Below are 11,983 nucleotides of genomic sequence, written 5' to 3'. Positions count from 1 at the left end.
TGTTCCCTGGTGCAGGGCGGTGGCGGGAGTTGGGAGGAGGCTGGGTGCTCATCCGTGGGTGTGGTGGGTGTTGATCCTGCAGCTGGGCTGCACGTGTCCACAACACCAGGGCAAGGGCAGACTGGGGACAGAGTCCATTGGCCTTTGTCAACTGTTCCCAGTCCCTCCCACCTGTCCTCCTCAGCCTGGGACTCTCTGCCTACATCCCAACGACAGCCGGGCGAGGGGGCATGGTTTCTGTTTGAGCCAAGCCATGGGGTCAGGTGGATGTGATAGATTACTGGCCCCGCCCCTGGGACCTGATATTCTCCATGGGAACTTCCTATGACCTCTGGACACCAAGGTCGAGGAGTGTCCTTCCTGGGGCCCTGGGGAGAAGTCCCTCCCAGCCTGGCTTACCGTCATGGAAAGGCTTATCTATAATTTAAACAGTGCAGTGAGGAAGTATAAAACAAAACCTGGAGACCTCCTGCTCTATGCCAGCCCTCGACTGTCCTCCCCAGGGGCAGCCAATGTCTGCCAGACTCCTGGGCACCTTTCGGGATATTTCCCCTGTGCATGCCCATGGAGCTTTACTTTTTTCACTCAAAGAGTAACTATATACACACCACACTGTGAGTCGCTTTTTAGGAAAACAATGCATTTATGACACCCTGGAGAACATGGCAGAGCAGGACCTCTGGCACCGCCCCGTTCCGTTCTCTGACCAGCTGCAGAGGACGGCAGGGTTGGCTGGTCAGACATTTTTTACTTTCCTCCTGCTAGAGGTTTAGGTCTCTCCTGTTTGGGGCCACTACAGGTGATGTCACAATGACACTTTTGTTCTGTAGCATTGGGCCCTTTCACGGAAGGTTTGGGATCAAATGTTGAAGTGGGACTGTTAGGTCAAAGGGTATATGCATTTGAAATTTTGATGGGTATGGCCAAAAAGCCCTCTAAGGGGTGGCCTGACTGTCAATTAGCTCCCCTTTAGCCCACTTGCCACTCAGCAAGGAGTTAAAGACAATTAGGTCACCAAACATCCCTGCTTAAAACTACCAGCAGCTTTGATGGATATCTATGCCTACAAAGCCATGCCTAGCAGGCCTCTGATCTCCCCCTTCTTACAAATACTCCAGCCCCACCAGCTCTTCATCTGTCCTTCTGGCACAGCAGCTCATTCCCACCACAGGGCCTTTGCACGGGTGGATCTTTCAACATGGCATCCTTGGATCCCCACAGGAATGCCAACATGAGGGGTAAAGGACATTTTGTTGTTGTCCTCATGACTACTTCCCAACTGTTGGGGGAGGGTGAGTGCTATTTCTGTCCTCTTCCTGTTTTCCTTTTGTGTTTTCTCTTTCTTGTCGATAGGTACCAACTCCTTGCATATAAGATAAATTAGCTATTTGGCTCTCATTTGTCACCAACATTTTTTTCTCCAGTTGACCGTCTTTTGACTCTGTGGTAGTTTTTCTGTTTGTTTCTAATTTTTATGTAGTGAAACCATTTCCTGCACGGGTTTCTGACTTTTGTGCAGAGGTGCCCTAAGCCGGCTCCGGGAGGCCATGGCCTAAACACCCAGCCTGTCCTTGCGGCAGCTTTGGGCCTCAGGCTGGGAGGAGGCCAGGTCAGAAAGTGGGTTAGGACTGGATGGTGGGGGCCCTGAGCATTGGCCTAGCAGTCTGGCTGCAGGTGGTAGAGCATGGAATGGGGGTGGGGGAAGGATGGGACCCGGTTTGCATGTGGGGAGCAGTGGGCAGCTGTGGGGTGCCGGGATGGCAAGGGAAGGAGAGTGATGAGCACCAAGGCCGAGCAGGATGTGTTGGTGACGTAGGTGGGAGGCATAGACTTGCAGTCCCCATTGGACTCGATGCCCAGGCCAGCAGCGAAAGGAAGTGGGTGGGCTGAGGCTGATGCAGCGGCTGTCTCTGCTCAGGGAAGCTGCGATGGGGCTGCTTGCATGGGGACAGCTGTGCACTGGAGGTGTGGGGGGCTGCCATGGGGCTGCTTGGATGGGGACAGCTGTGCGCTGGTAGGGGGGTGCTGCCCATTCCACCCTGGCAACAAGTGGGCCTGTGTCCTTCCAACACGCTCTACAGACAGAGGCTGACATCATTCTCAAGAGAACCGGTTTATTTTCAAATAAAAGGAACCACCTTTGCCCACATATCCCAGCCAATCTTAAGTCTGATCTGCATAACTTAATTTTAGAAAAACGTCTACAACTTGAACCAGAGGATGAGCTCACATTCACACCACCGTTCCAGGTCCAGTGGCCTCCAATGATTACTTTTGGGAGCCACATGATCCGTGGGCACATGTGTGTGCATTAATTTATATAAACGGTGGCTCTCAGACCCATAAATCCCCCATTAACCATTTCGCTCCTTGGATTTCGCTGTCCATGAGTGCCGTCAATGCTGAGCCAACTCCTGATTTGGTGGAAGCTCCGAACGAGGTGATTTTACAACCAGAGCCTAACTACCGAGCTATTACTTAATTTGTTAAAGTGATAAACAAGATTATTACGTGCAAACAAACAGGGCTTGTGCTCCAGCTGCGTCCGAGTTTACTTTACGAAGCTATAAACACACGGCCCTTTCTTAAGTCCCACTGATTGAGTTTCCCCGGCCTTTTGTCGGCAGGAGAAGAATGTAGGGGCCGAGTAGGTGCTCTGGGCCCTGCTTGAGCTCTTGGCTTTCTGGCTGTGTCACTTAAATGAACTCATTCATCCCCTAGATTGGGCAGTGCTCCTCCCCGACGTCCTTCTGAGGGCTTCTCACACAGAGACTTTCCTGAGCAGGAGACATCTGATCTCAGCTTGCCCAAGTGGGGCCCCAGGGCCCCAGGGACTTGTGAAATGGGCTGAGAGCCTGGAGACCACTGGGGGAAGGGGCAGAGGTCACGGCACCCTCCCACCCCTGCCCCAAACTGCTCCCCAGCTGAGAGCGTCTAGTGTAATTCCATCTGAGACCTGGGGAGGGACTGGGAAGACCCAGCCCTGCTTTGTGTGACCCAAGCCTGAGCCTGGCCCCCCTCCCACGCTCCTGGACTTCCAGGGAGGAAGCAGGGGCAGTGGCTCCCAACCAGGGCCCACCGTCTTCCCTTGGGTTGTAAAACCCGTAATGGGAGAATGGAGGTAAGCAGCTAGCTCTGCCCTGGAGAACCGGGGAGCCCCCCAGACCACGGCCAAGGTGGTGACTCCTCAGCACTTCTAGCAGCAAATGTTTCAGGGTCTTCTGGGTCCTCAGGGGGCAGCAGGCAGCAGGTGGAGGGGTGGCCCAGGGCAGCCAGGTCTCCATGACTGTCATTCCATAGGAATCACCTCCTCTTCCGCGTGCAAGCTTCCAGCCTGCCCAGCTCCTCATAGGACTGGTAGAAAATGTCAAACTCCCTGGTGCCCCAGCCCCTCCAGACAGCGAGGCACCACTCCGTGTTTTCGTTCTCGAAGCCACACACGACTGTGTCCTTTGCCACCACGGCTGCATCCACAAGCACCCTACAGAGAAAGGAAGGGTCTGAGAAAATCGACAGGGGTCCCCACTTGGTTGGGGCCAGGACCCTCAGTGTGCAACTTCTTGGGAGCCTGGCTGAGGAGGGGCATCTGGACATCCTAGCCCGGTGGCAGGCTGTGCTCTGCTGCACCTGCTTCCCCCGGGGGTCTGGCCCATGGGCGGAGGCTTCCTAACTAAAGAAGAGCTTAGGGCATCCCTTCGTGTGCATGGGGACCATCTGCAAGGGACTCACTCCACAGAGATCAGAGAGCCTCTGTCACTGGACTGAGACCCGCAAGTGTCCAGAAAGCACCATCACCTCCGACTGCTGCTTGTCAGCGGACACTAACGGATTTGAAGCACTGACTCGGTTCTCCTTGCTGTCAGCTCAGGCCCAGCTCTTCCTCCCACGCTAAGTTCTCGGTGCTTAGGAAATCCAGGGCGGTATAACCGACAGAAACCCGTGCCAACATGCCCTAACTATACGCATTTGTTTTCGGAGGCTGTGGATTGTTTTGCCGATCTGTGTACACACCACAGGTTTCCTGCTGGGCCTCAGCCGGAGCGGGCAGCCCATGTCCCAGCGCTCACCGCCTTGCCCTGTGGCCAGTGTGCAAACCGGTATGACATGCAGGACCTCTGGCCACCTCAGGGCCGTGCACGCTGCAGGAATTCACTAGTTATCTGCTGAGAGAATCGATGTCTCAGATGCATGGCAAAAGGCTGGTGGGATCGGGCTATGCCCCTCAGTGTCAGCTGGCTGCCTGGGCTGCTTTCTCCCTACAGAGAGTAAACCTGCCTTTGGGGGCTGCACAGGAGAACACCACCAGTGAAAAACTTCGGGACATAATGATGGGCAAGGTGAGGTCCACAGGCCTGGGCTCTACAGACATGCCTGCTTCCCCAGAAGCCCCTCGACCCCCCTGACCTGTGATGTCGTCACTACTTCACCCACAAACTCAGCTGCGACTCAGCGTGCGCGCGTGCGCGTACGCGCGCACACACACACACACAGAACACATCCCAGATCTTGTTTCTGGACTCACTGGCAGACCAGGCGTCAGTGGATCTGGTGGGTCCTTGAGGATGCCCTGTGCTTTCAGGCAAGGAAAGGGACCTGCCACAGATGTTTCCTCTTTCACCATTACCCTGCTCTGCGGCAAACAAGCCACGTGACATTTCTCCATCAAGGAGGTTCGCGGGATGGGGCTCAGTAGACAAAGTGAGGTGTGCATACTGCCAGCTGGCAGGGGACTCTGGGGATACTGGCCAGTGCCAGCCTCCCACGCCCATAGCCATGCACACTGCATCCGGATAGGCTGTCTTGCCCCAGAACAACCCTCACAGTGGAGTCTGGTCTGCCTCCTGGTAGGGCCCCCTGACAGATGGGTATGGAGCCAAGGCTGAGCCTGGGCTTGGGCACAGGGAGGGGTGGTGTGTGCCAGGTCTGTGCCTCCCCTAGGGGCTGTCTGGGCAGGTGGAGACCCCAGAAAGAGCCCTCCTACTTGATGGGAAGAACAGTGAGTCAGTCAGCTCCTCGTTTCAATGGCAGCTGAACTCCATCCCTGGACCTATGGACCCCAGGCAGGACCCTCAGTCCGCAGGTGCACTGGGAACCCCAGAAACAGCCAGCCATGATCTGTGGACCCATGACCCGTGATGCCCGGTTCAGCTAGTATTTGCTGATCAGGCTCCGAGGAGCTGCATGGAGGACCTCATCTTGTTCCTTCTCTGCCTTCTGGCCACCGTGGTATTTATTGGTGGAGGACAGAAGGGTGAGAAGCCCCTGCGTGTGTAGGGGGTGCTGGCAGAGGAGTCCTGATTCCCCGCACCACAGCTGGGGGGCCTAAAGGAGGCACCTTCAGGCTTACCCATGCGGAGTCAGCTCCCGGGCTTTTAAGACGGCGAGGACGCGGCCCCGCTGGCCCCCCGCGTCCTTCTCCAGGCCGATGACAATGACATCGCCGCCGCGCCTGCGAAACCAAACCCGAGAAGGGGAAGCGTTTTGTCCAGGGCCGTGCTCTCGGGGGGAAACTGAGCCAGCGTGCACAGAGGCGAGGCAACAAATGCGCCGTCTCTGAGAATGGATTGGGTTACCGCGAGGGCGCCGCGGCCGGGCCCAGGAGGCCTTTCCCAGCGGGAAACCGAATCGCTGCAGACCAGGGCTCTGCCTGGCGGTCCTCGGGGGGCAGATGAGCACTTGTGGGGGCCCTTCTCAGGTTTCCTAAAGAGATCCCTCCAGGCTCCAGAACACAGGGAGCATGGTGGCCTCGGCAAGCTCCCGTGGGCAGTATGGGAGAGTTGCCCCACTCGCAGGGAAACGTACCTGGGGACCCAGATGACGTCTTTCACGGCTAGGATCCTCACGGCCTGCAGGTGCTGGCTGAAGGCGTCCCCGTCCACGGGCGTCAGGTCGTGCTCAGACCTGTCGGAGCCCGCAGCGGGCTCGTGCAGCCGGTCGGAGTCCTCGCAGTCGGTGGAGAAAGGCACGCTGGAAGAGCTGGCCGGGGAGCAGGGCAGGCTGGAGGAGGATGCGGGGGCCCGGTGGGGAGAGGATGAGGAGTAGGAGGACATGGAGCAGTAGTCAGTCAGTGAGTCCTGGTGCGTCAGGATCTGTGTGCCTAGCTCCTCGCTGTACATGATGCTCACGTCCGCGATGGAGTCCCCCTCGGGCTCTTTGGAGCCGGCTGCGTGGCTGCCTGGGGACTCCGGACCCAGAGGGCGCACTGGAAACATGTCTCTGAGCGGGCTGGGGTCCCCACAGAAGTACCGGGCACACAGCTGGTAGGTGGCCGCATGGTACATCACCAGCGAGTTGGCCCTGTCGTCCAGGCACCAGACGACCTCCTCCCCGCGGCACTCGGAGCTGCACACGACCGAGGTGACCACCGAAGGGGCCAAGTAGGGCTCCAGCCTCCTGCTGATCTCCAGGGCCGCACAGTCAATGACCAGCAGGCCTGGCCCGTTGCTGTACCAGACCTCAGAACCGCTGTTGACCACCTCCATGGCCTTCACGGGGTAGGGGTTCTGTCGCGTGTCTTCATCTGGGATGCTGAACTTGGACCTGTTGGCCGTGTGTGAGCACAGGTAGGAGCAGCTGTTGTCCGGGGCACCCCGCACCACAGGAAACACTGCCACAAGCCCGTCATCCAGGCCTGCCAGCACCAGGTAGGAATTCTGCGAGGAGAAGACAGGACTGCCCATGAGCCTCCCGCAGGCTGGGAGAGAAGCGGAGTGGGCACAAAACTCCTCTTTGCACTAACCCCAGCACCCTCAGAGGAGTGATGTTCCCAGAAAGGCAGAGAGCCGCCAGCAGGAGCTTACGGGCATGCTCCCAGAGCAGGTGCAACTCAGGCCCAGAAGAGCCACACCCACCCTCCCTGCCAGGAGCAGGAGAGGAGCGTGCAGGGGAAGAGCGTGGTCCCTGGCACATGGGGGAAGGGCGGGTGTGCCCTGAATCAAGGGGCCTGCCTGTAGGCTGGCTTCCGGCAGTGTGAGCGGGAGGGGACTGCCTTCTGCCTCGGGTCACACGGGCCTCCTTCAGAGGCAGGATGTGGTTCCCTCCTTCCCATGAGCTCTGCTTGTTAACGATGTGACAGCAGTCATGGGCAGCATGTGGGTGTGCTTGCGACCTCCTGCCGTCTGCCCCACCAGACGGCGGCTCCATGACAGCAGGCTTGGCGTGCCTGCCACTGCCTCCTCGGTATGGGCCTGCCACGTGGAAGGACTGAGTCTCCACCATCTCTGTGAATCCACCTGGCGTTCTGCCCTAGCAGATGATGTGTGCAGCTGAGCCTACCCTTGAAGAAATCGCTTCCAGCTCAACCTTCTCATGGAGGCACTTCTCGGACCCTGTGCCTATACCCCCCACTTCCCACACCTATTCTGAAATGCCTAGATGGCCATGCTAGGGTCCTGGGGTTGCCCTCCGCCCCCACAGTGAAGCGTGCCATCTTCTATAGCCAAAGGTGCAGGGACAGTGCTGGATGCTGGGCCCACCCCAGGCCTCCCTGGAGCATCTCTGCAGAGCCGGGAACAGAGGGCAGCTGCAGAGCCCAGATGCCTGGCAAGGGCTGAGGTGGGAGGGAGGAGTTCAGGAGAACAAAGCCGAAGCCACCACAGAGCAGGGACCCAGGCTTCATGCCAGCATGGGTGGGCAACAGAAAGTCCCCTTTCTGGGACCTGGAGCTACCTGGGAACTGGGGAGGCCAGGCTGTCCAAGGTAACGAGAGCACAACAGCAAGGTCAATGAGCCCTAAGAACATTTATCAAAATCCATCCTCAGAAATTTCGGGAAGAAGGCAGCCAAAGCAAATAGGAGCAGCGTCTCTATCTGAATCCCAGCTCTGGGCCCCAGTCAGGGCGGTGAGCCCCACGGTCCGGCTGGGTGTGAATGTGCGCGTGCAAGAATGCAGGGGCCTGCCGTCGTGGCCACGGGCAGCACAGCCTCCGAGGCATAGGCATGCTGACAGGGAGGCTCTGCACAGAGCCCGCTTTATTCCCCTTGGTTGTGCGGGTGGTGGTGCCCTGGTTCGGGGGCTCTGGCCAGCAGTGGCCTTAAATAACGCTTTGTGTCATGTCCTCCTGGGCTCTGGGCAGACGGGGTCCCGAGCTGCCCAGCCTTGCCCATGGGGCACGGTCGTAAATGATTCTAGGGTTCATTTCAGACTTTTAAAAAAATTTTTTTTAAAGAAATAGACTGTAGTTGGGCAAAGAGCATATCTATTTCATGACTGTTAAGAAGTCATAATAATGCTCTCACATTTATCCAAGTGCACAGGTCCAGAGCTTGGAGGATGTTATGCTCAGAGAGCCCTTTTCAACCTCTTCTTATCCTTGTTTTCCAGATGGGAAAACTGAAATTGGATGATGACAGCCAACATGTTTTAACCAAACACCACTGATAATGACACCCTGAGCGTTGACGAGGAGCAGGGAGGACCAGCAGGGGATGGGGCGGCGGGGTAGGGGGCGAAGGCAGAAGAGCAGTGCCTGGGGTCGGAGGCCCGAGAAGCCAGATGGCACCACTGAAGGGCTGGGGCAGCTTCTCAGAGCAGGCTCAGTGGTCCCTGACCTTGAGAACTGAATAAAAGGTGGTGTGGCAGAGGTGCATTCCTAGCAAGAAGGGTCACCCCAGGGTGCGGTGCTGGATGGGCGGGGAGGCTTGTCCACCCTGCCGAGGTGCCGGAGACCCAGGCTGTGGGGATTGACCACCTGGGGCTCCCTTTCAGAGAGGTGGGGGCTAGAAGATCAAGGACAAAGAGGGACCCAAGGTGTAGGGCTGACTGTGAGCACTCCAGAGGCACATGGAGCTAGCTGCTCCCCAGGGGTGTGGGCAGGACTGCCTGCACATGTCCACTGCTACCCGAAGGGGAAGGGCACACGTGCAACGGCTATTTATACCATCTGTACCCCAAAAGCGCTTCACCTGAATCTGGGACTGTGGCATTTGCAGGTGGAATGCAAGCTTTCCCCTCAGCCCTGAGTTCTGCTCTGCGAGTGCCATGAGGTCCTGAAAAGGCACTCATGATGGTCTGTCTCTCTGAGGCTGACTGGGACCTTTCCCCAGGCTCGGTGGTCCAAGTGGAACTGGCTTTGCTCCCGCTTCTCATACCCCTACCCCCAAGCCGAGGGGGGACACCCCAACAGAAGGGCATCCACCTCCCCCCTGCCCGACCTTACCTTTTTAATAACAGGCACTGCCAACAAGCAGGTGACGACCGCCGGGGTGTCCAAAGCCCGTTGGGGTGTGTTTAAGGGGCACATGCCCTTGAGGCTATAGATGTAGATCTTCTGGTCCTATAGAGGTAGACAAGCCAATGTAAGACCCCAGTGGGAACATGCCTGCCATTTTCTCTCAGGGTCCCTTCTGCCTTGGGAATCCCTTTGTGCCTTAGGAAGCAACCTTGACCAGGACTTTCTGGTTGGCTGGTTGCATCTTCCTGTGCTTTGCAGGGATCTTGAAAATGACACGAGTTTAAAGAAGAAATATAGAATCGCCCCTACCCTGTTACCTGGAGAAAACCACCACGGGGACTTGGGGCCCAGACTTCGTTTCCCCTGAGTGTCTGTGTGTGTGTCTCTGCATTCCTGGCCAAAGTGGGACTGCCTGACTGCGCTGTTCCCTCACGTTTCCCGTGACAACTCATGGCAGGTGGAGGGAAGCCTGTGTGAGCGCACTGCCCATCGCCGGGGCCGGGGGGACAGCACAGCCTAACCTGCTGTCAGAGCTCGGTCTGTTCCCAAGTTTTCACTACTGGGACTTGATGAGCCTTCTGGCAGACACATGTATCTGTCCTCTGAGAGGCGGGGCGGGAGGCACCAATGCCACGCCCCCTCGCCACGCCCCCTCGCCACGCCCCCTCGCCGCGCCCCACACAGCTCTGGAGCGTCAGAGCATTCACTGGGGCCTGTCCCTCTGGATTTCTCAGAAGACAGCTCCCAGGGCCTTCGGCTGACTTCCTTGATGTGAAGGCAAAATGCCTTCAGGGCTGAGTGGAGGATTGGCTGGGGAGACCCTGCAGTGCTATAAGAAACCCGGTGACTTCACCAGCCTAATGGAGTTCTCCTTTCGCGGGATCCCGCCCCTGAGACTTCTCTCAACTGAGTCCAGGTCACGCGCAGGGACAAGGCCGGTCGTTACCTTTGGGGACACGCTGCGCTGCTGCTTCTTCCCAGGGCTGCTGGCACTGCTCTGGGGGGGTCTCACACGTGCGGGCTGGGGTTATCTGGTAATCCCACATACCTGGGCATCCTGTGATCCTCTTTGCTAAATCGCTACCCGCCCCCCCCCCCCCCCAAAAAAAAAACACAGCATGGATTGCGCCCTGTGTTGCCCAGCTGGATGAGAGCCCTGCGTGGGGGCACTTACCTCGGTGGCCGTCCACAGAGAGTTCTGGACCTTGAGCTGGCAGCTCAGCTTCATTCCTGCACAGCTCATCCGCTGTACTTCCATAAGGCCCTTCTCCGTGTTCACCACCGTGTAGTTCCTAGAATCGGGGACAATTGTGGGGTCAGCACGCGGTGGCCTCCCTTCTCTTGGCTTGGCCTGAGCAGCCTTGGGGGAGGACGTCAGCTGCCTCCTCCAGCCCCTCCAACCCAGGGCTGAATTTGGCCACGTTCTGAGAGAATCGAGGACCGTTCACGGCGTTGGGTGCAGGTGGATTCTGCTTCCCTTGTTTGAACGTTCAGGCTGTGGGAGGGCATTCCCCATGGGAAGAAAGGCTCTCTTCTGTCTGTGATGTTGGAAGGTCCGAGAAGTTGCCCCCCGGTGTGAAGAAGGGACACAGGTGGCCGCATTTCCATCAAAGCCACTCACCCCTCCCGCTGGCCCTACCTGCTACAACTCAGGAACAGAGGAGCCCCTCCATATCAGAGCAGACAAAGTCAAGGCTAAAGACAGATGGGTACATTTCAGAGTAAGCTGGGGGTCCTTGAAACACGTCCCCCAACACGAGTGCTCTGAGAACTAATAAGCTGTCATTTATGAGGGCTACTGTTTGCTCACTGGAGCTGACCTGCCCCTCGCATTTCCGTCTCCCCACTATTCTTCATGGGCATCCAGTGTCCTCACTGTCTGAAGTGGAGACTGAAGTTATTGACCAAGTCACACATTCTTTTGCACATTCATGTCTCTCAGTCTATAGACTGGCTTCCCCTCCCCTTTCTCTTTTTTCTCTGGCAGGTTATGTGCTGAGAATGCTGGGGGTGTCTTGTGCAGTCCCCACATCCCTGGGGTGTCGTCTGTCTCCCCTCTCCCCCAAGTCTCGAGTCTTGATCAGATTCTGTCTGCTATTTTTAAGGCAAGAACATTTCCTCAGTGGGGGTGTGGATTTCTGTTGGGAATGTCCTGTTCTCACTCCTTCTGTAATCATGAATGATCACTGCCTTATATCCATTATTTCAATAGAGATTGCAAAAGGCTGACATTCTATTTCCGGCATTCTTTACTTATGTATTAGCCTCATTTATTCTAAAAAGAGAAACTTCCTCCTTTTCTCTCTTTTGCTACCCTGGGGTAGAGTTCACATAGGAAAGGCAGAATAAAACCTTGATTCTTTCTGAATATACTAGTTTTCAAAATAATGGGTCAGAGCCTCCAATGGTCATCAATGAGGGGCTTTTGTTTAAGACTTAATTTATTTAGAGAGCATGAGCAGAGGGAGGGCACAGGGAGAGGGAAAGAGAGAGAGTTTTAGGCAGACTTTGGGCTGAACATGAAGCCCGATGTGGGGCTTGATCTAAAGACCACGAAGTCATGACCTGAGCTGAAATCAAGAACTGGACACTTAACTGACTAGAGCTACCCAGGAACCACAGTTTGTCTGTTTTTATTTATTTATTTTTGTTTTTATTAAGTAGCATTAGAAACACATGAATTAAAAAATTTGACATGTCTCATCCCACAGCAATTCTTCTTACTAATGGCCAACTGCCCTATCCTTGGCCAGCAGGAACCACTCTGGGTTGACTCCTAAATCCCTTTAATCTCTCCTCACGAGTACCTG

At 56.5% G+C, this 11,983-nt stretch overlaps 1 protein-coding gene across 2 annotated transcripts in view; it reads right to left on the bottom strand.

The window, feature by feature from the left end:
* Positions 1–2,097: 2,097 nt before the first annotated feature.
* The window catches only part of LRRK1 (leucine rich repeat kinase 1), a 120,993-nt gene continuing 111,107 nt past the window's right edge, over positions 2,098–11,983 (bottom strand). For both annotated transcript variants that reach the window (XM_047736287.1, XM_047736288.1), the window contains exons 30-34: positions 10,348–10,465; positions 9,159–9,275; positions 5,803–6,653; positions 5,348–5,449; positions 2,098–3,481 (exon numbers count right to left, since the gene is read on the bottom strand). In XM_047736287.1, the coding sequence (XP_047592243.1) occupies positions 3,304–3,481; positions 5,348–5,449; positions 5,803–6,653; positions 9,159–9,275; positions 10,348–10,465 (1,366 nt within the window). In that variant the 3' untranslated portion in view covers positions 2,098–3,303. The remainder of the gene's footprint in view (positions 3,482–5,347; positions 5,450–5,802; positions 6,654–9,158; positions 9,276–10,347; positions 10,466–11,983) is intronic.

The sequence above is a fragment of the Lutra lutra genome, chromosome 7 (genome assembly GCF_902655055.1).
Source record: "Lutra lutra chromosome 7, mLutLut1.2, whole genome shotgun sequence".
NCBI lineage: Eukaryota > Metazoa > Chordata > Mammalia > Carnivora > Mustelidae > Lutra > Lutra lutra.
Note: the sequence above shows the minus strand (reverse complement) of the source record. Positions and strands in the feature narration are given on the sequence as shown.